Consider the following 23225-nt stretch of genomic DNA (forward strand, 5'->3'; position numbering starts at 1 on the left):
ATCCCACCCCTCGTTCTTCGTGTACCTGGTTCAGACCCATTATCCCCCAGCTTTTTGCTCAAGCGCTACAGGTAAAACAGCCCTCTTCGCCGGGACCTAATTTACTGCGCAAGCGCGCTTAGACGGCCTCGTGAGCCAGCATGCGCAAGCGCACTCACTGCAGACGAATGCCTCATCGCCTCCTTGGAACCCGCTGCAGTGCGCAAGCGCGCAACATCTCCGTTTCCCTCTCTCCAGCCCCTTCACACACACCCCCCCCCACTTTCCCCTTCAAGAAGCCGGCTCCGGGGCGCGCTCACCCCTGTGAGGAGGCCAGAGGCCGGACACTGGAGGCGCTGTCTCCGCTCCCGTTAGATCATGTACCAGCCCAGCCGGGGGGCGGCCCGGCGTCTCGGCCCCTGCCTCCGCACTTACCAGGCTCGCCCCCAGGTGAGAGCAGAGGGGAAACAGGAGGGGAGGAGAGGGGGCGGGGAGAGACCCTCCTCAGAGTCGGCGTGTGGGGCGGAGCGTGCGCCCCGTCCGCGCAGGCGCAATGCCGTCCTACCGCCCTTCTCACCTGTGCAGGGAGGCGCGTGGAGGGGCGAGGGGTCGCGGGGACCCTGAGGAGCGTACAGCCGGGCGTGGCGTGCACGCGATGTTGGTTCTCCCGGGTCTCGGGTGTGCAGGCGGCATTGAAGCAGGGACGGCGGGGCGCGGCCGCATTTCTCCGGCGTTTCCGCGGTTACCTGTGCATGGAGGTGATTTGAAGGACAAGGGGCGGAGAGGTTCGCAGCCTGGCCGCGGAGCCGCCCCGGAATTCCCAGATCCCTAACAGACAGACCTGCGGGCAGCCCTGTGCAGCCCGCGTATCTTACACCGGGATAGCGGTCAGGGCGGAAAAGCCGGCCTGGGTGGATCCGGTTCTAGCCCCTGCGCCCGGCAGGGCAAAATGGCCACGCCCCCAGCGGAGACGGCGCCTTGGGGCCGGTGATACCCCCCCCCGCACCGCCCGCCAGCCTTTCCGGAAGTGAGACAGCCCCGCAGGGGTTCCTTGAGAGCGAAGGACTCGGGCGAGGCCTTACTTTGGGTGACCTCCCGCCCGTCGCACTTTGAACATCGGTAAACCAGGCGACTTAAAGCCCAGTCTTTAACGGTCTCCTCGGCTTGTTTGTGTCATTAGCGGAGCCCGAAAAGATAGTAACTCATATTTACATACTACTTTATAGATGACGAAGTTATATTTACATTTATTATGTCCGATAGTCCTCATAACAGTTCAGTGTGCTTCATCGTCCTTGTGTATAAGAGGACATTTATAAGAACTAGGCATAGGGAATGAGAGTGCCCAAGGTAATCAGAGCTGAGAGAAATGTCCCCTGCTTACAGCTGGATGTTTTTTTCTATCACACACTTCATGGTGGAGTTGTGTTACCGGCCACGTTATTTCATCCACATTTACACTAAAATCTGTTGCTCCATTCCTTTGTTCATTTTTCAAAATATTAGGATTTTTTTCTGTAAGAGATGTGTAACTACCCCCAAACAGTGTTGTGATCTTAAACTAATGTTTTGCGGAAGTACTTGTACCTGTGTCACAGGAAACTTCCTGTTTTCAGTAGAGATAAAGGAATTCATCCCATTTTCCTCCTGTCAGGAGGAGCAGGTGGGATTGGAAGCATATTAATAAACAGAGTTTAGATGAGGGGGCATCAGTTAGCTAGATTCTTATCTTTTTCCTTTTATTATTCCTCCTTAGGACCAGCTTTCTCCACGGACTCTACCATTCCCACCCCTGTGGCCCCCCTCCACAACAGCCACTTCTCCATCTTCTCTTCTCTGGTCTCCCCCACCCCCACACCCTCCGATCTGGCTGCTTCCCCGGGCTCCCCCACTACATCTCCCTCAGATCCAGGCCCTCAGCTCACCATGGGTGGTTCTCCCTCCAGGAAAGGGGGAGGAGGCACCAGGACCTGAGATGCATAGTGGCTGCCTGGATGGGCTTAGGAGCCTATTTGAGGGACCTCCCTGCCCCTGTCCTGGGGCTTTGATACCTTTCCAAGCCCCAGGGACCTCTCACCCTTCCCCTGCCACTCCATCAGGAGATCCAAGTATGGAGGAGCACCTGGCTGTCATGTATGAGAGACTGAGACAAGAGGTAAGTCAGCTTGAAAGTGGCCTCCATCTGCAGTGAGAAGGGATGTAGATAGTACCTGGAAATAGAGGGCTAGTCGACTGGATTTCTTGGAATTATGAGACAGGCATATAAACATTTCCCAAGAAAAAGAGATTTTTCAGTTTGGATTTAAGGGAAGTTAAATATGGGATGAGATGACTTTTTACTCAGAGGGGAGTAAAGAAGCATCGAAGAGAAAACTGAGAAGTAGGATCATCTTTTCTTTCCTACTGGGCTGATGCCTTCTTCTTCCACCCAGCTTCCCAATCTCTTCCTTCACTCCCACGACTATACTCTCTACTCATCGGATGTGGAATTCATCAATGAGATCCTGAATATCCGTACCAAGTGAGAATCCAGGCACGGGTAGGGCCTTGGGGAGGAAAAGCACCATGTGCTTTCTACTTGATCTTTTTCATTTACCAGAGAATGTCCTGCCACCTCTCACAACTGTTTCCCGTTCCCCAGACAGAGGCCAGTTTGGTTTTCTGATTATGCCATCATGAGCGATCTTTCCCATCCCTTCTTCCCAGGGGCCGGACATGGTACATTCTGTCACTGACCCTCTGCCGCTTCCTGGCCTGGAACTATTTTGCACAGCTTCGGTTGGAGGTTCTACAGCTGACCCGCCACCCAGAGAATTGGACCCTGCAAGCCCGCTGGCGGCTTGTGGGGCTGCCCATCCACATGCTCTTTCTGCGTTTCTACAAGCGAGACAAGGAAGAGCTTTATCGGTAAGAGAAGTGAGAAAAGATCCAATCGGTTTCTTAATCCTGCCTTTAGGACTCTCATCTAGTCTTCCAGACCATCCTTGATATACTGTAACTTGTCTGCAGCCTCCTTGAGAGCAGGGATTTTGTTTTCTCTACAAGGAATCAGGGACATTGAGTGTGTTAAGAAACCTCTAGACTCCGTTTTTTGGTGTACACCATGTGGCACATGATAGTCATTCAAGTATTTATTGAACAAATGAAAATTCCTAATAAGTTGAGCTTCATAATCTTAGGTAGAGTATTTAGTAAATTTCTGGCATAGAACAGAATCCCAGGAAATTGTTAGGTTTGGCCCAAACCAGTGATTCTCAAAAATCATCTAAGGATCTTTAAAGTTTAAATACCGGTGCCAGACATTCAAGATTTAAGTGGGACAGGGTACAACCTGAGCATCAGTTGTTTTTGAGTTCTCCTCATCTACATCTACAGTGTAGCAAAATTTAGGAACTACTGGTTTAAACAAGTGCTTGAATTAAACTTTGGGACTAGTCACCTCCCTCAGTAAGCCTCTCTTTTTCCCTTCACCAGGACCTATGATGCCTATTCCACCTTCTACCTGAATTCCAGTGGCCTCATTTGTCGCCATCGCCTAGACAAAGTAAGTCCTTAGGCTGGATGGGGATGGGTGAAGGTGTAGAACATCCCACCAACTGGCCTTAACCTCTGTCCTTGCAGCTGATGCCTTCACATTCAGCCCCAACGCCTGTGAAAAAGCTGCTAGTGGGAGCCCTGGTGACTCTGGGACTGTCAGAGCCAGAACCCAACTTACACCTGTGTTCTAAGACCTGATCCAGGAACTGGGGTAAAGGCAGCACTGAAGACTTTGCTATATATGCACAAGAGGAAGGGGTGGGGGGGGGCCTAGAATCTCAGGAGCCAGCTTCCTCCCCTCTTTACTCTCCTTTTTTGCCATCTCATGCTGTGTAAAGCTGCTGTGTAATTTAACTTGTAAATAATAAAGTCTAAGTGAATATATGAGAATTTCCATGTTACTTTCTCTGCATCTCAAAAGTTCCCATAAGCTTGGGACACCTGGCTGGCTCAGTCGGTAGAGCATAGGACTCTTGATCCTTGGGGTTGTGAGTTCAAGCCCCATGCTGAGCATGGAGGCTACTTAAAATAATAATTCTTTCTCTTTCAAATCTTTTTTTAAAAATAAAATATAAATCAATTAAAATTTAAAGTTCCCACAAGCTTTATTCCAAAAATGTACATTAAATAATGTTACAGAAGGAAAAAGAGGGGTGTTGAGTTCTGTTTGTGTCCCCTCCTCTTTACCCTAGCTCTTCTCGTGTCTTGCCTATTTTTTTTGGCATTTTCTTAGAATGGGGATCTTCTAGTTCCTTGGCCTTATAATAGTGAGGAGCCACCTCCAGAAGCCAACTGCTCTCAATTTCCAATACCTACAAGAGGAGAGAAAAAGTCAGTAGGGTTCCCCTTTTTCCAACCTACACTCTAGTGTATGTGTAATCAAAAAAGTTTCTTTCTTCCACCTTTGACTACAGGGCTAGGGGCAAGGTGCCAGGCTCTAATACTATATACCCCAAGGGCAGACATAACCTTTACATGTCATTCAGGATCCCCAGTAAACTATCCCTAAAAAACCTAGTCATAAAGACTGTAAAGTAGGGGCGCCTGGGTGGCTCAGTGGGTTAAGCCGCTGCCTTCGGCTCGGGTCATGATCTCAAGGTCCTGGGATCGAGCCCCGCATCGGGCTCTCTGCTCAACAGAGAGCCTGCTTCCCTCTCTCTCTCTCTCTCTCTGCCTGCCTCTCTGTCTACTTGTGATCTCTCTCTGTCAAATCAATAAATAAAATATTAAAAAAAAAAAAAAAAAAAAAAAAGACTGTAAAGTACACTCAAGACAGAGACCACATCTGCCTTGTTCACCATTCTTACCCCAGCATCTGAAACACCAAGATACTAGGCATTCAAATATGCACTGAATGAATATGCAGTTCTTAGATCTTAGTAGATGCTGACATAGCTGTTGAGAGAAGGCCTTTCTATTTTATCCTGCCTTAAAGCAAAGTGTTTTCCTATTTCTCTGCTGGTCTCAGCAACCTGAACCTGGGTTTTTAGCTTGTTAGGATCCTACCTCCCCCCACATCTGCACCATCCTGGGCAAGGGAAGGTCCCCTCACCTGTCTCATGAACTCCTTGGTGGTCAAGACAAGTTCATGGTAGAGCAGCCAACGTGGCTGTTCATCAAACAGGGAGGAGTTGGGGTGAATGAACACTGTCTGCTGCTGTTTGACTGTGCGATAGCCGCTACGAGTCAACCGGGCCGTGTGGTAAAAGTAACCAGCTGTGATGGCCTGAGGGGAAGACAGGAAAGAAAGTCAACCAGAAAGCCACACATCCAGGGAACCTAAGCACTCACTACCTTTTTAGTTCAGGCTTCTGGAGAACTCAAAAGGTAAGGAATGCGTGAAGAACCCCCTGGGAATGACCCTTCAGGGGTCTGGAGAAGAAAGCACAGAAAAGCACGCCTTCCCCAGGGGAAGAGGGCACATCCTCAGGCTGGAGGGACTGCTGCAGGACCCCAGAGCAGCTCACTCTGTAGATGGAGAGAGTGTGGGGAACAGGGAGACTGAAAAAAAGCTGACCTTGCGTACACGGATATAGTCCCCCTGGCAAGAGCTGAGACCAACTTCCACGCGTTCCAAGAGCCCCTCCAGCTGTTCCCTCACATCCCGGGCTCGGCGCATTGATCTGAACTGCACAAAGTTCTCATAGCACCACTGGGAAGAGTAACCACTCTCAGCCCACTGTGAAGATGGTTAAAAAAAAAAAGTGGGACTTAAGTATATAGCAGAACCAGAGTCCCCCGTGTCTCCCTCAATCCCATCAGCCAAGCCCAGTGACCTGCGTATAAACGTTCAGCAGAACCAGGTGGTCTCCACCAGGGAGGAAAAAGTTGACACGGGCATTGTCGGCATGTACAACCTTGTCTTTGGGTCGGTAGAAGATGGAGTTGTTGACAGACAGCATGGCAGCCACCGTCAGGATCTCTTCTGAACAGCTGTACCTGGGGCAGGAACGGCAAAGCATGAGGGTTCAAAGGAAGGCACACAGGAACAGATACACGCACAGTAAGGGGAGAAGTGATCACTGTGTTGCGGATGTGTCCTCACATGGAGACTGCCATTAACGGCTACAATTCAGGGCGGACAGATTTTGGTGGTGGTGAAACAATCGCAGGGAGGCTATCCATGGCGAGGGCAGGAAAGCACTGAGGACTTCTGAGGGTAGGAAGGACTTCTGCAGGAGGAAGGGGTGTATTATGTGCATCAGGAAAAGACAGCACTTCAAGTTCACGTAATGACCTCTGACCTCTACTACGGCAGAGGAATGGCATTTAAAGGTGGTCGCTCCACAACTACATCTAAGTGTTACAGTCCAAAACCTCAGGAATGAGAAAGTCCCCAAACCAGTCCACACACAGCACTCCTCACAGGTGCTAAGTCTTCCACATGCATTCATGCCCCCCAATTTTCTTTTTGTCAATCTTACTCATTTGATTAATATCTTACTGCCCCTTGTGAGCCTCAAAAGGGGCAGTAAGAGTTTTCTAATAACTTATTTGTTAAAGAATAATACAGCAAGGAGAAAAAGAGGAAAAAGACCAAGGTAACAAAGAAGGCCCCAAGAGAGAAGGAAGCAAAGCCAGTTTGTGTGCTGGGGGCCTGGCCAGAGTGGCAGGGGTGGGAATGGGGTGTGGCACTTACTTCTCAGAGGCCAGGATCATTTTAGATAGCATGGGGTCCACTGGTAGCTCTGCCATCTTCCGACCAGACTAAGGAGAGGAAAAAGAGTTGAGGTCAGTCCTCCCTCAGGGGTCCCTCCACCACTCAAGAAGTCACCCCAACCCCCTCATCCTGCTCCTGCCCATGCTGCCCTCCCACCTTACCGTGGTGAGCTCCCCGAGGTGGTTGAGGGCTCCCAGAGCATACAGCTGCTCCAAAGCCAGCAGGAGGGTCTCATATGGTGGAGGATCCAGGAAATCAAAGTGCATTAGGTCATGGATCCCTGAAGAAAGATGTGAGGGTGTAGAACAGCTTCTCTGCAGGGATCAGTGACTCCAGCCCCTCCTCCCTCCTCTCTCAGGAGGACTGGGGGACCCCAAATAACCTAAGCTCTTGAGCAGCAATACGACATTGCCCAGGCTGGTCCTCTGGATCTCCGGCACTGTGGTTTCCTCCAGCTCATGCTGATAGGCCCAGGCAGTATACAGGCGGAAGCACTTCCCAGCAGCCACCCGACCTGCCCGACCAGCCCGTTGATTGGCTGAGGCCTACAAAGAAAGGAGAGGCAGGCATGGCTGACAACTGGAGAGGGAAAAGAGAAGAAGCAATACTTATGCAAGAAATCTGAGAGGATGTAGGCTGCTTTTTCCCTGTCCTCTAAGAAGTTCCCACAGGCTTCAGAATTGAACCCTTCCCATGGAGACATTGTTGGAGCCCAAGCAGGCTGACCTTGCTGCAGGGTGTGACAGTGAGGGATTCCATGCCTGTGCGAGGGTTGTAGCTCTTCTGCTTACAGAACCCTGGATCCAGCACGTAAATGATGCCTTCAATGGTGAGTGATGTCTCAGCGATGTTTGTTGCCACAACCACCTGAGTGACAGGATGTATAGTCACCTGGAGACCCCACCCACCAAATTACCTAGAAAAAGTATTCCTGGAAGATTCCAGTAGAGAAGCAGGTGCAGATAAGGGACAGCAACTGAAGGGATTAGGGTCTAAAGTCAGGAGAGGGGGACAAGCCAGGCAGGAGCAAGCGAGAGTAGGGATGAACAGGGACATAATGTGGAAAGGACATGGGAGCAGGGTTAGAACTGTTTTCAGAGATGGGAGAGGGGGTCCAGGTCCCTGGCTCCCATCTTTCCCACCAGCACTTTCACATTCATCCTCATCCAGGACTTCCTGCAACAGGCTTCTCATGTGTCTCCCTGCCTCTACTCCTGGCCCTGCTTACCACTCATCATTCTGGCATCCGGATGGCCCTTCAAAAACATCAACCTGTCATATCACTAACCCCAGCTGTCAATGGCTTCCCATCCTACTTGAGAACTATATTCAAACCCCTTGAAGCCCTGACTCCTCTAGCCCTGGCTACCTTTCTGACCTCCCCTCTGAACACTATGGGCTCCCTCGCCTCCACTCCTCCTCCACTCCTGCTGCTCCTTGGCTGGTCTGAGCATACTCCTGCCTCGGGTCCTTCCCACGAGTTGTTCCCTCCACTGGACACACTACCTCCAGGTATCAGCAAGGCTCCCTCCCTCACTGGGTTCCCTTTCACCTTACTGGAGAAGGAGAGATCTTCCCTACACCCTGAGGAAAACACCTTCTGCCATTCCTTACTCCCAATCCTCTGGAGTCAGTCTCCATCTCCCCATTTTGCATGGTATCTCTCCATAGCACTGGTCACGAATCAGCATTGTGTATTTACGTGTCCACTGTCTCCTAACTTACGTTAGACTATAAGCTCTGAGAGGCTAGGGACTTTGTTCTGTTCTTCATTGTATCTTCATTCCCTAGAACAGTACCTGGTATGTGGGAGGAGCTCACTAAATATTTGTTGAATGGAAGTTACATCTTTGCTCAAAACCCTTTGATTGCCATCCAATCGTCTAAAGTTCAAATGCTTCCAACTGCTCTCAAAGGCCCTCCCTAATCTCAGTCCAGAGTTGTTTTCACCATGTGAACCTTCCCCTTAATCTTCTAGATTACACTCTGACCTCAAACATAACTTAGGCTTTGCTTTGGAATTCCCTACCTTTTTTCTTAAAGATACAGATAAAATCCCACCTTTCAGCACACCAAGGACTTCCCCTCTCCTCTGCACCTCCACGGTACTGACTTACCGGGTCACGTTATTTGGGTGTGTCTCAGTTCATGCTGAATTCATCCTCTCTCCAGCTCTGGAAGCGGGGGACCACTACTGAGCCTTGTGGCTGCAGCAGGCTCAGGACAGATCCTGCACAGGGCAGGCACATACTCTCTTTTCCACTACTAGTTATGTGAACTATAGGGGTGAAAAATGTGGGTTTCTCCAACTGACCTTTCGTGCCCCAGGGGGTGTGGGCTGGAAGATACGAGCCTGTATGTCAGAAGGCAGGTTGGCATAAATGGGTAACACCAAGAGCTCCCGGATTTTGGAGCCCAGGCGGCGGCAGCGATCCTGGAGCATCTCACAGGCGGCCTCAATCTCCTCCTGGATTTGGGATGGAGACAGCAGTACAGGTCCCAAAGTGACACAAGGCCCATCTGGCAGCTCTGTCCTCCCCTGGGATACATCATCACCACCACCCCCAACCCCACCGTCTCACACCTGTCCTGTCAGGAACACCAGGATATCCCCAGGGGGCTGGGTCACATGGATCTGCAGCACAGACACTACACAAGCTTCCAGGTAGTCAGCCTCTGGAGCCTAGGCAGAAGCAGGAGAGGGGTCACAGGAAGGCCATCTCTTTGGGAAACCTCTTCTCTCAACTCAATAACCAGTTTATCCTAGTGCCCTTTTGGACTCTCCATTTTCCCCTTCCCTCCCTGGGACAACCTTCTCCAAAGGCCCACGGTTTGCTGCCTAGCACTTAAACCCACCCTCCCTGAGGGGAGCACCTTGGTATAGAAGATGTCAACTGGAAACCTGCGTCCAGGGATTCGGAAGACAGGGGCATCATCAAAGAAGGTGGAAAAACGGGCAGTGTCCAGCGTGGCTGAAGCCACCAAGACCTTCAGCTCAGGCCGGAAGCGAGCAACATCTTTGATTAACCCAAAGAGAATGTCTGTGTGTAGGGTCCGTTCATGAGCCTCATCTACCATCACCACACTAGGGAAAGAATAGGGGAGCAGTGAGCCTGGAAAGCTGCCCAGGAGAAGACAAGAGGGTCCCCTGGATGAGGGCACAGAGGGAAGCAAAGAGCCCAAAGGTGAATGTGGGAATGTGGGAGGACAGATCCAAAGAGAAGCCAATCACCCCAGCTAAGGAAGACCAACAGAAAGTTAAAGAAGGCCAAGAACACCCCCCCCCCCCCCAGGCTGCAGCTTATCCCAGCCTGGGAAGACGACAACAGCCGAGATTTGAAGGCTGGAAGCCAAGGCCAAGACAAGTCAGACATCCTTTCTGGGTTAGAGTCATGGGTCTGTTAGAGTCAGCAGAAGTAAGAGTATCTGTTTTAAAGCGGAAAAAAGTGAGAGCTCTTTTATTCAAAAGAGGCCCTGCTGGGAAGGTCCCCTGGGCCACCATAATTCGAACACCTTGTGAGCTGTTGGCATCCCTGTTGGCCCTGCTGCCTCCTTCTGGGGAGAGGGCCCCGGTCAGCCTTTCTACCCCAACCAGAGAGAGCTCTCCAGAATTTTTGGTCTTCTCCTTAATTATCCAGGTGCTGCATCTTCTTTATCCCCATTCAAATCTCTGGATTTCCAAGTGACAGGCAAGCCTGCATCAGCTCACCCCTGACTGTGCTGGTGAAGTCCCTATCTGTTCCACAAAGCCGGCTGGCTTGATGGGAAAACCCTATACCCAAACACTCTTGCACTGGCTAGCCTTCCTCGGATTCTGAAATATTTGCAAGGGATGTGAAGGCTCAAATCGTATGTGTCCTATTGCTCCATTGGTAATCTCCTAAGACCAGAACTTCACAGCCTCCTGAGAGTTGAGAAAGCACATACTGCTTGGCTGGCCTGACCCCACCACCAGCCATGCACCATCCCTTCTCCTCTTAAACACATGTTCATCCAAGCCCTGCCTGGCCAACACCAGCACTGAGAACTCCCTATTCACAGACCAAGCCACTCCAAGACCTGGGCCAGAGGCCCAAGAGTGAGGGCCCCAGCACACTGACAGCCCCTCTGACTTCTTAGTATTGCCCTGAAATCTGTCTCCCTGTAACCTCTCCCATGGTTGGTAGTTGCACTCTCTAGCATCATGTGAAACAAGTCTGACTTCTTTGTCCATGTAACAGCCCTTCCTTTAGAGAGAACCAGGATGTCTCCCTGAGTTTCTCCACTCTAAGCTGAACATTCTAAGAATCTTCAAAGAGTCTTCATGTGGCTTTTTAAGCCTCCACAGCACCACTCTACCATCCTGGTGTTTTCTAAATTCTGGAAGCAACGGGCAGAGGACTTCTCTGCCTCTCTTCTATCCCATCTCCATGATACCTGCAGGTCAGTCCTAGGACTATCCACACCATAAAAGATTCAAGAACTGGTGGGCCAGTCAGAAGACAAAGGCCAAACTAGCTGGATGAGAAGAAAGAAGAGAAAGGCCACAGAATAAAGGAGCAGCACCTGTAGGAAGGTGCTGAAGGGGAGGAAGGCAGTAGACTGGGTGGAAGAGAGGGCAGTGGTTCTCTTGTGGGAGACAGGGACCCTTTGTGTACCTGTAACTTGCAAGATCAGGTTCAGAGAGGAACTCCCTGAGGAGCATCCCATCTGTCATGTAGCGGAGGACAGTTCGCTCTGATGTGCAGTCCTCAAAGCGGATGCTGTAGCCAACCTGTCAAAAGGGCCATTAAGATTGGACTGACACTCCCTGAAGGGAGTGCAGGGCTAGGGGAGGAGGGATCAGTGCCTGGACCTGTGGTGTGAAGCCCTGCACAGTGTGGGCTACGTCCCAGACCCTAGAGGCTCCCCTCCCTTCTCAGTCCCCACAGATCTCACCTCATTCCCAAGCTTCACACCCATCTCCCGGGCCACTCGGGCAGCCACACTCATGGCTGCCACTCTCCGGGGCTGGGTGCAGGCAATCTTCATTCCCTTCCTTGTATAACCCTGAATGAAGAGAAGAGGTTTTTCCTTGGCTAAATATGCTGCCGGGGTTGGGGGAATGGGAAGGTGCACCTGGGTGACTCAGTCAGTTAAGCGTCTGCCTTTGGCTCAGGTCATGAACCCGGAGTCCTGGGATGAGCCCCACATGGGGCTCCCCTTGCTTCTCTCTCTCCCTCTGCTCCCCCCCACCCCTGCTCATGCTCTCTCAAATAAATAAAACCTTTAATAAATAAATATGCTCCTGGGGCCCAGGATAATTTAGAGAAAGAAGGTATAAATGTACAACAGGGTAGGAGGAAAGGAGGGAACAGACAGAAAGTGAAAACCAGACCACCAGGGCAAACATATAGGAGGGCAGACCTTAGGGCCCTCAAGGGCATCCTCACCCAGCCCCGAGAGTTCCAGCCTTTTGAGTGATCACAATCAGGCTCAGCTACACTTGAACTGGAAAAAGACCAGCTGGGGCAGACCCAGAAACAAAGGGGAACAAAAGAAGGTGAAAAAGCAGGAAACCAAGTCCTCTGACTCCTTGTTCTTGGCCCTTGCGGAGGAGTGATGGCTGAGCTGGTTGGTGTGGTGGTGTGGTGTGGTATGGGAAGGTCCCCAGGCCACCATCTACCCCGTCTACAGGTCTTTCCAACAGGAACGTTGGAACTAGGCACAGACACGGTGACAGAATTGAGAAAAGAAACATGAAAAGGGTTTGTCCTTATTCTTAAGAAACTCACAATTTTAGCAGAAAAGACTAAAGACGGAGAAGGTAGTAAGTATCCACTCAAAATAACATGCAAAAGGAGGACTGACAGGACTGTGCTTGTCAAGGGTCAGGGCTCAACAACTTGGGAGGGCATGAATGACTGTACCTCCTCAAAGAGATACTGTGGAATCTGGGTGGTCTTCCCGGAGCCCGTCTCACCCTCGATGATGAGGACCTGATGATTAGCAATAGCAGCCAGGAGCTCCTCACGGAAAGGGAACACTGGCAGGCTGCGGCGGACAGCCTGGATGGACTCCTTCTGCTGGGCCTGGGTTGGGGGTGGTGGGCCCAATGGCTCCTGAGGAGAAAGAGGGGTGTGAGCTTCAGGGCTGGCTTCCCAACCTCCTTAGAATGTCCCAGAGTTCTCCTGCTCACCTCGTCGCCCTGGAGCTGAGTGGCCCGGACAAACTCGATGGTCTCCTCTTCCTCCAGCACCAGCTGATACTCGGGTTCCTGGGAGGCAGCATCTCGGGCCCCAAACTTCAGGGATGCTGCCCCCAGCCGGGCCTCCTCCCAGCGTCGCTGCTCCTCTCCAGGGGCGCCTGATTCCTCCTCCACTAGATCCACAGCTCGTGCTGGCTATGGAAAGAAGGACATGTGAAGACAGAGGATGCCCTCTTCCCAAGCCTCACCTTCCCAGTCACTACCCCCACATGCAGGGAAAGGGAAGACAAGGAAGGGGCCAGCCAAGGCACTGACCATGCTCTGAAGACTTCCCTCCCCTTGGCTTGGGGAGCAGGGCTGAAGTGGACTCTGCTTTGCCTCACCTGGCCTCGGGTCTCCTCTGGCATGTGGTAACGATTGGTGGCCTCCAGCTTCTCCTGCTCCCCAGCCGCCCGGTACTCCCGGGCCAGATCCCGAACTCGCCGCTTGTATTTGAGCTCCCGCTGTTCATGTCGGCTCAGCTCCACATCCCCAAAAAGGAACTCCTCATCAGCCAGCTCAGCCTCCAGGTCCTCAAGCTTCTCTCGCTCCCGCTTAGCCAAGTACTCTCGGCGGGATTTCTTCCGCAGCTCAGGGACCTGGGTTAGGACAGGGCAGCCAAATCTTCACCTCGAAACCCCTTTCCTTACCTATCCATAAGAGTGACAAGTTCCCTGATAGGTCAGCAGTGTCCTTTGCTAATTTCCAACCTGAATAATGGTGTGCCCCAAGCTGAGCCTGTCTGAAAGCCATACACTGACACCACACACTATCTTCTAGCAGCACGATCCTGCTGGAAGGTCCTGGACAGCCTCACCATCTTTGTCAACATAGATACACTAGAGCAATTATCTGAATATTTTAGATTTTATTTTTACTATTTTATTCGACTTAGTGGAAAGAAGGAAAACAAAAGGGCTTAATACCAGCATTTAGAAGCACAGGTCTCAAACTGAAAACAAGTGAGACTATTAGAAATCACTAGATGTGGGGCGCCTGGGTGGCTCAGTGGGTTAAGCCTCTGCCTTTGGCTCAGGTCATGATCTCAGGGTCCTGGGATCGAGCCCCGCATCGGGCTCTCTGCTCAGCAGGGAGCCTGCTTCCCTTCCTCTCTCTCTCTGCCTGCCTCTCTGCCTACTTGTGATCTCTGCCTGTCAAATAACTAAATAAAATCTTTAAAAAAAAAAAAAAAGAAATCACTAGATGTGCCAACAGGAGGTCATCTTCAGTCTCAGTTAGATGTTCTCTGGTCTGAAATCAAATGACTACTGTTTGGAAAAAGGGGGAAAATACACTATATACAAAAATCTGGAAGTACAGCATCAGAGCGTGTTTCTGTAAGGCAGGATGTAATCAGAAATGCTTAGCCTCTGGGACTAACTTCTCCCTGCCTCATACAATGTATCATCTGGCTTCTAAAATGTTTCCTTTGACAGGAGCTTTTCAGGACACATGGATGACCGTAAAAGACTGGCCACAACCTTAAGGCCTTTCTCAGCTCTCACCATGAGCCCTCCCACTGTGGCAACACTGTCTTCCCTGTGATCAAAACAACCTCCTCTACTGTAGTGGCAAAATTTCATCAGGCCCTCTACTTTGGCGCCTCAATTCTGTTCAGTTGCTTGGCTTCTGTTTATTCTATGAAGACTTTTTTTTTCTTTTTTTTTTTAAGATTTTATTTATATATTTGACAGAGAGAGATCACAAGTAGGCAGAGAGGCAGGCAGAGACAGAGAGAGGAGGAAGCAGACTCCCCGCCAAGCAGAGAGCCTGATTTGGGGCTCAATCCTAGGACCCTGGGATCATGACCTGAGCCGAAGGCAGAGGCTTTAACCCAGTGAGCCACCCAGGCGCCCCTGAAGACTTTTTTTTTTTTTTTAAAGGATTTTATTTATTTGAGAGAGACACAGCAAAAGAGAGAACACAAGCAGGGGAAGTGGGAGAGGGAGAAGCAGGCCTCCTGCTAAGTGGGGAGGCCGATGTGGGACCCGATCCCAGGACCCCAGGACCCCAGGATCATGACCTGAGCCAAAGGCAGACACTTAACGACTGAGCCACCCAGGCGCCCCTGTTCTACGAAGACTTAAAAGGAGTTTAAGTTCATGATCTAATCTAAGTACCACAATCAAATACTTTTTCAACTTGATGGAGGAAGCAGATGGATGTTCTTTTAAAATACAGGCAAAAAAACCCACCAAAACCAAAAACGGGCAATTTGAGGGGCATCTGGCTGACTCAAAACAGCATACAACTCCTGATCTTGGGGTCTTGAGTTTGAGCACCACATTGGGTATAGAGGTTACTAAAAAATAAATAAAACAACAACAACAACAACAACAACAACAACAACACCACCCAACTCAGGCAATTCGAGTACGAAAAGAAAAATGATATGCAACTATAAAATACTGAGAAATAAAAATGCATGAGTCCAATGTGACAAACACACATAAAAAAAAAATGGGAAAAAAAGGTTTTGCTACCAGTGAGGTGACTGTTACATCACACTCCTTTCTCTCAAAATTAGTAAATAACATTTGCCCCGCCTTCTTTTTTTAAAGATTTTTTTAAATTATTATTTATTATTTTTAGAGAGAAAGCATGAGTGGGCAGGGACAGAGGGAGAGAGAGAATACCAAGCAGACTCTGTGCTGAGCTTAGAGCCCAACACAGGGTTCAATCTCCCAACCCTGAGATCATGACATGAGCTGAAATCAAGTCAGATGCTTAACTGACTAAGCCGCCCAGGTGCCCCATTTGTGCTGCCTTTTAAGAAGGAATTATAGCTTATTCCTAGTTGTTGTTTTTTTAAGACTTGTTTATTGGGGTGCCTGGGGGCTCAGATGGTTAAGCATCTGCCTTCTGCTCAGGTCATCATCTCAGGTCCTGGGATCGAGCCCCACATCTGGCTCCCTGCTCTGTGGGAAGTCTGCTTCTCCCTCTCCCTGCCTCTCCCTCTGGTTGTGTTCTCTCACTCTCTCAAATGAATAAATAAAATCTTGAAAAAAAAAAAAAAAGATCTATTTATTTGAGAGAGAGAGCAACACAAGCAGGGGGAGGGAAGAAGACAAGGGAGAAGAAGAGAAGCAGACTTCTCCCTGAGGGCAGAGCCCCATGTGGAGCTGAATCTCACCACCCTGAGATCATGACCTGAGCCAAAATCAGAGTCTGATGCTTAACTGCCTGAGTCACCCAGTTGCCCTGCTCATTCCTAGTTAGGGAAAAGCTCTTCTTTACATAAAAAGATCAGCCAATAAATGTAGAAGGAATGTCAGACTCCAAAAATCATCTTTTTGCAATCTCAAAAAGTGAAACAGCAGACTTTGGAAAGGATCAGTAGTGGTTATACTAACCCATTAGATGAAAGGCTGTTGGCAGGAACACTACCTGCACCAACAGGTACACAGTCAGTGTGTTCCCCCGATGTGGTGTAATGTGAAGGGCACATCACCACCCAAGAAGTGCTCCTGTCACAACTTTTTAATCTGAGTTGAAGCAAGATTTAGACCCAACTTCCACTTTAAAGGAAGCACAGGGCATAGAAGAACTCAACACAAGATAAGAGTCAGAAAAATCCAGAATGTGGGGCACGGTACAAGACGATAGAGAGAGAGAGACTAGGAAACAAATAAACATAAGAAACTGAACCACCAGATACAATGCATGGAACTTGACTTCCAGTTTGGAAAGAGCAGTTACTAAAAACATTTTGGGGAAATTTTATTGTGGACAGGTTCCTCACTGGTACATGAGAATGACTGTCCATCTTTTGGGGCATGACAATGGCACTGTGGTCTTAGAGGACAATGTCTTCATTCTTAGGAGATACATGCTGATGGGATAAAATGCCATGATGTCTAAACTCTTTTAAAAAGTTCAGAAAGAAAAAAAAAAAAGTTTAGAAAGAAAAAGAAAGCCCACACTTATAGAGCTATTGCAAATACTATACATAATATTAGCCATTTCTAAATCTGAATAGTTTATATGGGTGTTCATTATACTCCTCTCTTAACTTCCCTGTTTGTTTGGAAGTTTTCATGATTGAAAAGGAAAGAATAAATTCTGGCAAATAAAAACATTACACCCATACTGACAGACAGCTCAGAAGTCTCTGACCACAGCCATTTTTTGGGGTGGGTCATGAGATGGCTCAGTCAGGAGAGACCTGACTTCCACTAGGCCATTTTTAGGACACCAGGAGTCAAAATTCTTTTGAGAATCCGAAGTATAACCTTACGTGGGAAGACCAGGCCTTTGGAAAACTGTCTACCCTACCAGAACTCACACCATGACAAGTTCAGTTTAGGAATTACAAGGGCTATATCCCCATTCAGAGAGAAGAAACTCAGGAAACCAGAGGAAGATTATAAGACCATGTTTGGGATGGAGGGATTAGGTGGTAGGAAGGTTTTTGGAATTGGGTGTGCCCAAGCTGACTGGACAGCACACACCTCGGCAGTGGGACAGCTGCCCTGCCCCTGTCCTCCAGCCATCCTCTTAGATGTTCCAGCTGACTTCTGATTATATCTCCTTAAGTCTCAGGGAAAGCCCACATCTCCCTCATGAACGTAGTGTGATTCAGATCCTAGGGAGTAAGGTTTGTGGGCAGCTTCTTTGCCTCTACAACTTAAGTTTGTCCTTGGCAGGCTCATGTCAACACAGACCTGACAAGCCATCAGCATCCCGACTATACTTCCTTTGTGTCCTTTTCCCCCTACCCCAGGCCTTCTGATAGTTGGTTTCCTGGGCACTAGGACTCACCATGGCTTTCCGGTCTTCCTCAGCCATCTTGAGGCGCTTCTGAGCCTCTTCATATGCCTAGGAGAAGAAACCAAGGGTGGAGGGCTATGAGGTCAAAATCTCTCACAGTCATTCCTCCTCTAGAATCACAAGGCTCATTCGGATATACCACTGTATAAAGAAATGGCCCTTTTCAGTGAGGAATCTCTAGGGCTACAGGTTCAGCAAAAGGTTGCCATAGCCAGAGGACCCAGAAGGGTCCTCATACTATAGAGATGGACACCACCAGAGGCCATCCTGGTCTTCCCAGAGATCACTATCTCTCCAATCACACCAAACCTCAGATTTGGCCAAGGGGGTCTTCCCAGGGATTCATACAACATGCTGCTCCTATGCACCTTCTTGTCTGACCGCTCCAGGACATTGCGAGTTCGATCCTTGTCCCGCTGCCGAACCCGCTCGGCAAAGGCATCACGTTCCTCCAGGTCCTGAAGGCGCTCTCGCTCAGTCCGCTCCCACTCATCCTCCGACTCTGGCTTCTCAGTCTGCTGTTTACTCCCCCTGCAGTCCAGCCCAAAGGATTATATAAGGCCTCCTAGGAAGCTTATCAAGCCCCCTCATCCTCTGTTCCATCCTTTCTCACCCTGCTTCTGACTTACCCTGCCTTTCGCTTCCCTTTCTCAGAAATCTTTTCTTCCTCTTCTTCTTCCTCCTCGTGACATTTCTTCCTGAGGTGTTTCCGTTTTTTACGCTTCTTCTGGAGACTGCTCCCGGCTCTACCTACAGTCTCCTCACTGCTCTCCTCACTGTCTTCCAGCAATTTATAGGATCGGTTCTTCTCCAGCAGGGCTCGGGCCTCTCGCTCAGCCACCCGAGCAGGCTTCTCTACCACTGCCTTCCGTGGTACCTATCAGAAGGGAAGACAATGGGATATGAGCAACTCCTGATCTCTGCCAACCCACTCTGCCCCATTCCGAATTTAAGGAATGACCTGATCTTGGGGCGCTTGGGTGGCTCAGTAGGTTAAGCCTCTGCCTTCGGCTTGGGTCATGGTTCTAGGGTCCTGGGATCAAGCCCCGCATCGGGCTTTCTGCTCAGCAGGGAGCCTGCTTCCCCTCCTTTCTCTCTGCCTGCCTCACTGCCTACTTGTGATCTCTCGCTGTCAGTTAATAAATTTAAAAAATAATCTTAAAAAAAAAAAAAAAAAAAGGAATGACCTGATCTTAAACCAGCCTTCACTGTCTGTTTTCCCCATGGCTTCACACCATGTTCATCAACCTGAATTGGGCCTCTCAGCTTTGAACCTCCTTGCAGTCATTCACTTAGCAAACATTTACTGAATGACACCTTCAAAGCCAGTAATGCCTGATCAAGTCCTTCTCCTGCTGCATTGCTCTGACACTGACTCTCCTGCCCACTTTCACTCATAAGAACCCACCAAATAACTCAGTATAATCTCCCTATCTCAAGATCCTTAACTTAATCACATCTGCAATTTTTTTTTTTTTTTTTTTGTCACGTAAAAAAACTGTCTGATGCATCAGGTACCTACCTCCTAGGGACCAAGGACACAGGAATAAACAAAAGACAACAATCCCTGCCTTCATGGAGTTTATTTTACATTCTCAAAACCAATTCTCAATTGTTCAGCTTCTGTGCTTCCCCATAACTAAGCTATCCCTATGCAAGAACTGATACGCCATAAGGATTGGTTTGCAGAAGCCTGGCACTGTACCAGATTCCAGGATACATGCTAAACAGATTTACATAAAGTCTTATCCTCATACCACTTAGGTTCTAAACTCATCTCCCACCAGGCACCATTTGTGACATGTGACAATTAAAGCAGGCTATATGCCATTCTGTGAACATGCTGGACACTTTCACTCTTCCATATGCTTAAATAAGCACCTGTTCTGTAAGGTGCTGTCAGGTGGGAGAAATACAAAGACAAGAAATACAGAGTCCTGTCCTCCAGGAGCTCATCTTTACAGCTTTATTCCTAACCCCTTCTCTACCAGACAGATTTTGGGGAATCTTTGGGCTTCCTTCCCCTGAGCGCTAACCCTACCTTCTCTGCCCTTCCACAGCACCTCTCACACATCTTTTCTACTGCCTCACTATTCAAAGCGTAGCCTGTAGACCGTCGGAATCACCTGGAAACTAGTTAGAAATGCAAAAACTAAGATCCCATCCCAAAACTACCTAATCGGAATCTACATTTTAATAAGGGTCCTGGATGAGTCGCATGCATATTAAAGTTCGAGAAACACTGCTCTATAACACTTAACCCTCCTTGAACTTCTCCCCAGAACTGGACGTCCAGCACCTAGCACAGTACCCAGGCGACAGCGGACAAAAGTTAGGTGCTTGGGTACTGAGATTACTTAATTCTCGGAAGGACAGTTAGCCCAACCTCACCTGGACAAATAACCTGGGGCCCCTGCCCTGCTCCACCTCCTCCCCCGCCGCTCCCACTCTTGGCCCCGCCCCACCCCGCCCCACCCCGCCCCTCCAGACACCTTGTTCCAGAGCCTCAGGGCGAAGTCCCGGGCTGGTCCGCTGAGGTCCAGGGTATCGGTGTCTCGCAGACGCTGCACAAACTCCTCGGCCGAGGCGCAGCGCTGCGCGGTACCAATTAGGAACTGCGCTACGTGCCGCTCGCTCAGCCCCAGCACCGAGTGCAGCTCGTCCTGCACCCAGCGTTCCAGCCCAGCCGGCGTCGCCATGGTGACCCACGCTGCCCCGTTCCTGGCCCTGAACTGTCTCCAGTAGTCACGCTGGCGGCTGGGCCCGTCGGAGGCCTGGAAGCCTGGAGCCCTGGGATGGAGTCTGAGTTCCGCGAAAGACCTGCCTTAGAACCTTGGGGTTCGGTTTCCGACAGCCCGAAAACGTCTTCCCGAACCGCGAAGACCGGAAACGGCCTGCCATTTCCGGCTTAAGCACTATGGTGGCCGAGCGAGTTCAAACTTCACGGAACCGCACGTGAAGCTCGGGGCAAAACGTTTCATTTCCGCCTCCACTAAGTCTCTCTGTCGCCCTCTGATGGCTAGTCTGTGGATCCCTCGCTTACTCATTCATTCAACAAATGCTGTGTGCTAAGCACAATTTTAGTTGCCGGGGATATGGCAAAAAACTAATCAGACAAAAACCCCTTACTGAAGGGAGTGGGGAGACAAGATACATAATAAAACCTGTAAGTCCTATGGAGCCAAATATAATGCAAGGTTTGTGTGTGTTGTGGGAGATAATATCTCAAGTTGGAAGGTTAGGTCCGTGCTGATGAAGGATTAGCCCATGCTGTTTGGGAGTACCGGCACCTGCGGCAGGAATGAATACACGTTAGACGTAACCAAGGACCTCCAAGCAGGAAGAAACAGGATCTGGGGGGAAAAAACAAAAGTGCCCTCTTTTCTTGGTGCTCTCAGAAAGTTATCTTTTAAAAAAGATTGTATTCATTTATTAGAGAGAGTGAGCACGAGTGGGGTACAGGGCAGAGGGAGAAGCTGACTCCCCACCGAGCAGGGAGCAGGGAGGCGGATGACCTGAGCCGACTGAAGCACCCAGGCGCCCCAGAAAGTTATTTTTTAAAAAAAACCTCCAAACTGGGGCGTCTGGGCGGCTCAGTCATTAAGCGCCTGCCTTCTGCTTGGGTCATGATCTCGGGGTCCTGGGATTGAGCCCCGCCTCAGGCTCCCTGCTTAGCGGGAAGCCTGCCTCTCCCACTCCCCCTACTTGTGTTCCCTCTCTCGCTGTGTCTCTGTCAAATAAATAAATAAAATTCTGTAAAGAATAAGAAAAATCCCTCCAAACTAAGGAATATGTAAACTATGTTCTGTGTTTTTGCTAACAGCTTGATTAATTCACTGGTGATGCTTATTCAAAAATAAGCAGAGCTTGTTACCTTACTCTCTGCTTATCTGATGTTGGTTTGACCCTGCTTCATACTTCATACTTCTATGAGTAATTGGACTTACCAGACACTTACTGTTGCTATTCCAACAGCCATAGCATTGACTCCTTAGCATTTACTTCTTAGATGCATTGTTTTCTGCTTCTGAGATGGACTGTGGGCAGCCCTGGCATCTCAGAGCTTTCTGCCTCTCTGGTTTCCTGGATGGTAACTGATTAGGATCTTTACCTAATTAGCTACTAATGTAAGCATTGTTTCCTTCCATACTCATACCCTCTCTAAACTGGTTCATTGTTTTAACACCTTCATTGTTCCTTTGCTAGTAAATTAAAGACTTCAGTATATGTTTAAGATCAATTTGTCTTACTTATTTTATATTTAGTAAAAGGGAGTCTCCTCTGACTAAGCTAAGAAAATTCCTGTAGTGGTAGGATTATAACTACTCAAACATGTCTTTACTACCCTAGCAAACTGGGAAAAAAACAAAACAAACAAACAAACAAACAAAACAAACCCTGATAAGTGAACTATAGATCTGCCACATTTGTAGAAGAAAGAAATTCTTTGAAATGGGAAAAGCTCCCAGTGAACTATAGTTGGGCAACAAAGCTGTGAATTATCAATGGTTCTTAATTAAACCTTGAGAAATATAAAACCCATGGTCTCTCAGAGACTGTTTTTCAGGAAACTGCCCTTCTCTACATACACTATATTTTGCAGCAGTTTTAGACTTATTATTTATGGTCCTGAGTCTTGGAGTAAATTCCCCTAGATTAGCGATTGTTATACACTAGTTAATGTAAGCTGGCTGCTTCTAGCAGGCTTCTAAATACTAGAATCCTTCAATTCAGTGTGTCCTCTGCTTCTAGTATTTTAGCTTTTTTCATCTATTCATATATTTGTTCAGTCATTCATTCTGGTAGTAACTCTGCAAGTGCACTAGGAGTAATTTTGCAAGGCATGGGGATGCCTCATTAAACCCCGCTGAAATAGTCTGCTCTTGTGGCACTTCCAGCTTAGTGGATTCCTCCTACCCTTCCTCAAACCAGTCCTTTTCCTGCCAGTCCTTTGAGAAACAGGTATGGGGCTCTCCCAAGCCCTTTCTTTATGTCAACGCTGAGTTGCTGTTTCATCCCCATTTTTCCCTCCCGCAGCCATGGCCACTACCTCTTCATGGCCAGTGGGAAGACGGGAGAGACTTGGAATGAGGAACAGACAGCCTCCCCCACCCATACTTTTTTTCTAAAGAAAGAAAAGCAGCAGGAGAGTTGGAGAGAACTCCATTTTATTAAGGAAAACTTAAAAAACAAACAAACAAAACAGGCAGTTGATAAGGAAGGAGAAATGGGAAAGAGGTGCCTTATTAGTCGCCTCTCACCCTTGCATTTCAATTCAGTTGTGGACCACTGGAAGGAACAGAATTAAATAATTATATGGGGGGTACAGGGCTAAGATCCCCAGCATTCCTTCTTGGGGAAAACTGAGGTACAGTAATACTGAGCAAAAGTGGAGGAAGCCACACCCCCAATGAGGCAAGCGCCAGGGACAAGGGAGAGGGTTCCACATGGACTCAACAAGTAGGTTTGGTTGTAAACCTGGGACTTTGACAGGTGGGGCAGGGAGCTAATGGGGTTTGTAAACCAGGCTGGTGGTCAGGAGAGGAGGCAGGAGGTATAAACAAAGGGGCAGTG

The 23225-nt window shown here is 49.1% G+C and overlaps 2 protein-coding genes across 5 annotated transcripts; one reads left to right on the forward strand and one right to left on the reverse strand.

Annotated features, from left to right (window-relative positions):
* The first annotated feature begins 232 nt into the window (after positions 1-232).
* Positions 233-3906, forward strand: CUNH6orf136 (chromosome unknown C6orf136 homolog). 2 transcript variants are annotated; one of them, XM_032847282.1, is made up of 6 exons: positions 233-429; positions 1736-2134; positions 2412-2500; positions 2686-2886; positions 3454-3523; positions 3601-3906. In XM_032847282.1, exons 1-6 carry the CDS (start codon positions 358-360, stop codon positions 3712-3714), a joined length of 945 nt encoding a protein of 314 aa, XP_032703173.1. In that variant the 5' UTR covers positions 233-357; the 3' UTR covers positions 3715-3906. The 2 variants fall into 2 exon arrangements, with proteins under 2 accessions (XP_032703173.1, XP_032703174.1); XM_032847283.1 differs by lacking the exon at positions 233-429 and adding an exon at positions 606-737.
* A 196-nt stretch (positions 3907-4102) lies between these two features.
* On the reverse strand, positions 4103-20532 carry DHX16 (DEAH-box helicase 16). Of its 3 annotated transcripts, none has more exons than XM_032847246.1 (20): positions 20144-20532; positions 18281-18528; positions 18020-18182; positions 17643-17699; positions 13226-13480; positions 12834-13037; positions 12565-12756; positions 11594-11704; positions 11314-11429; positions 9551-9761; positions 9261-9359; positions 8991-9143; positions 7403-7543; positions 7059-7221; positions 6838-6956; positions 6656-6723; positions 5793-5955; positions 5534-5695; positions 5069-5242; positions 4103-4328 (listed from the first exon to the last, which is right to left on the reverse strand). In XM_032847246.1, exons 1-20 carry the CDS (start codon positions 20348-20350, stop codon positions 4200-4202), a joined length of 3135 nt encoding a protein of 1044 aa, XP_032703137.1. In that variant the 5' UTR covers positions 20351-20532; the 3' UTR covers positions 4103-4199. The 3 variants fall into 3 exon arrangements, with proteins under 3 accessions (XP_032703137.1, XP_032703138.1, XP_032703139.1); XM_032847247.1 differs by having other exon boundaries at positions 5543-5695; positions 20144-20526; XM_032847248.1 differs by lacking the exons at positions 13226-13480; positions 17643-17699; positions 18020-18182; positions 18281-18528; positions 20144-20532 and having other exon boundaries at positions 12618-12756; positions 12834-13033.
* Positions 20533-23225: the final 2693 nt, after the last annotated feature.

This window comes from Lontra canadensis, unplaced genomic scaffold, assembly GCF_010015895.1.
Source record: "Lontra canadensis isolate GAN:19392208 unplaced genomic scaffold, GSC_riverotter_1.0 scaffold186, whole genome shotgun sequence".
In the NCBI taxonomy this organism is placed as follows: domain Eukaryota; kingdom Metazoa; phylum Chordata; class Mammalia; order Carnivora; family Mustelidae; genus Lontra; species Lontra canadensis.

Excerpts from the sequence above, each read along its gene's own strand:
- CUNH6orf136 (XM_032847282.1), top strand. The coding sequence starts at position 358 with ATGTACCAGCCCAGCCGGGGGGCGGCCCGGCGTCTCGGCCCCTGCCTC. Across the intron at positions 2,135-2,411 it reads ATGAGAGACTGAGACAAGAG|CTTCCCAATCTCTTCCTTCA; the intron begins GTAAGTCAGCTT and ends TCTTCCACCCAG. Across the intron at positions 3,524-3,600 it reads GTCGCCATCGCCTAGACAAA|CTGATGCCTTCACATTCAGC; the intron begins GTAAGTCCTTAG and ends CTGTCCTTGCAG.
- DHX16 (XM_032847246.1), bottom strand. The coding sequence starts at position 20,350 with ATGGCGACGCCGGCTGGGCTGGAACGCTGGGTGCAGGACGAGCTGCAC. Across the intron at positions 6,724-6,837 it reads ACCTCGGGGAGCTCACCACG|TCTGGTCGGAAGATGGCAGA; the intron begins GTAAGGTGGGAG and ends TCCTCTCCTTAG. Across the intron at positions 5,956-6,655 it reads ATGATCCTGGCCTCTGAGAA|GTACAGCTGTTCAGAAGAGA; the intron begins GTAAGTGCCACA and ends TTCCTGCCCCAG.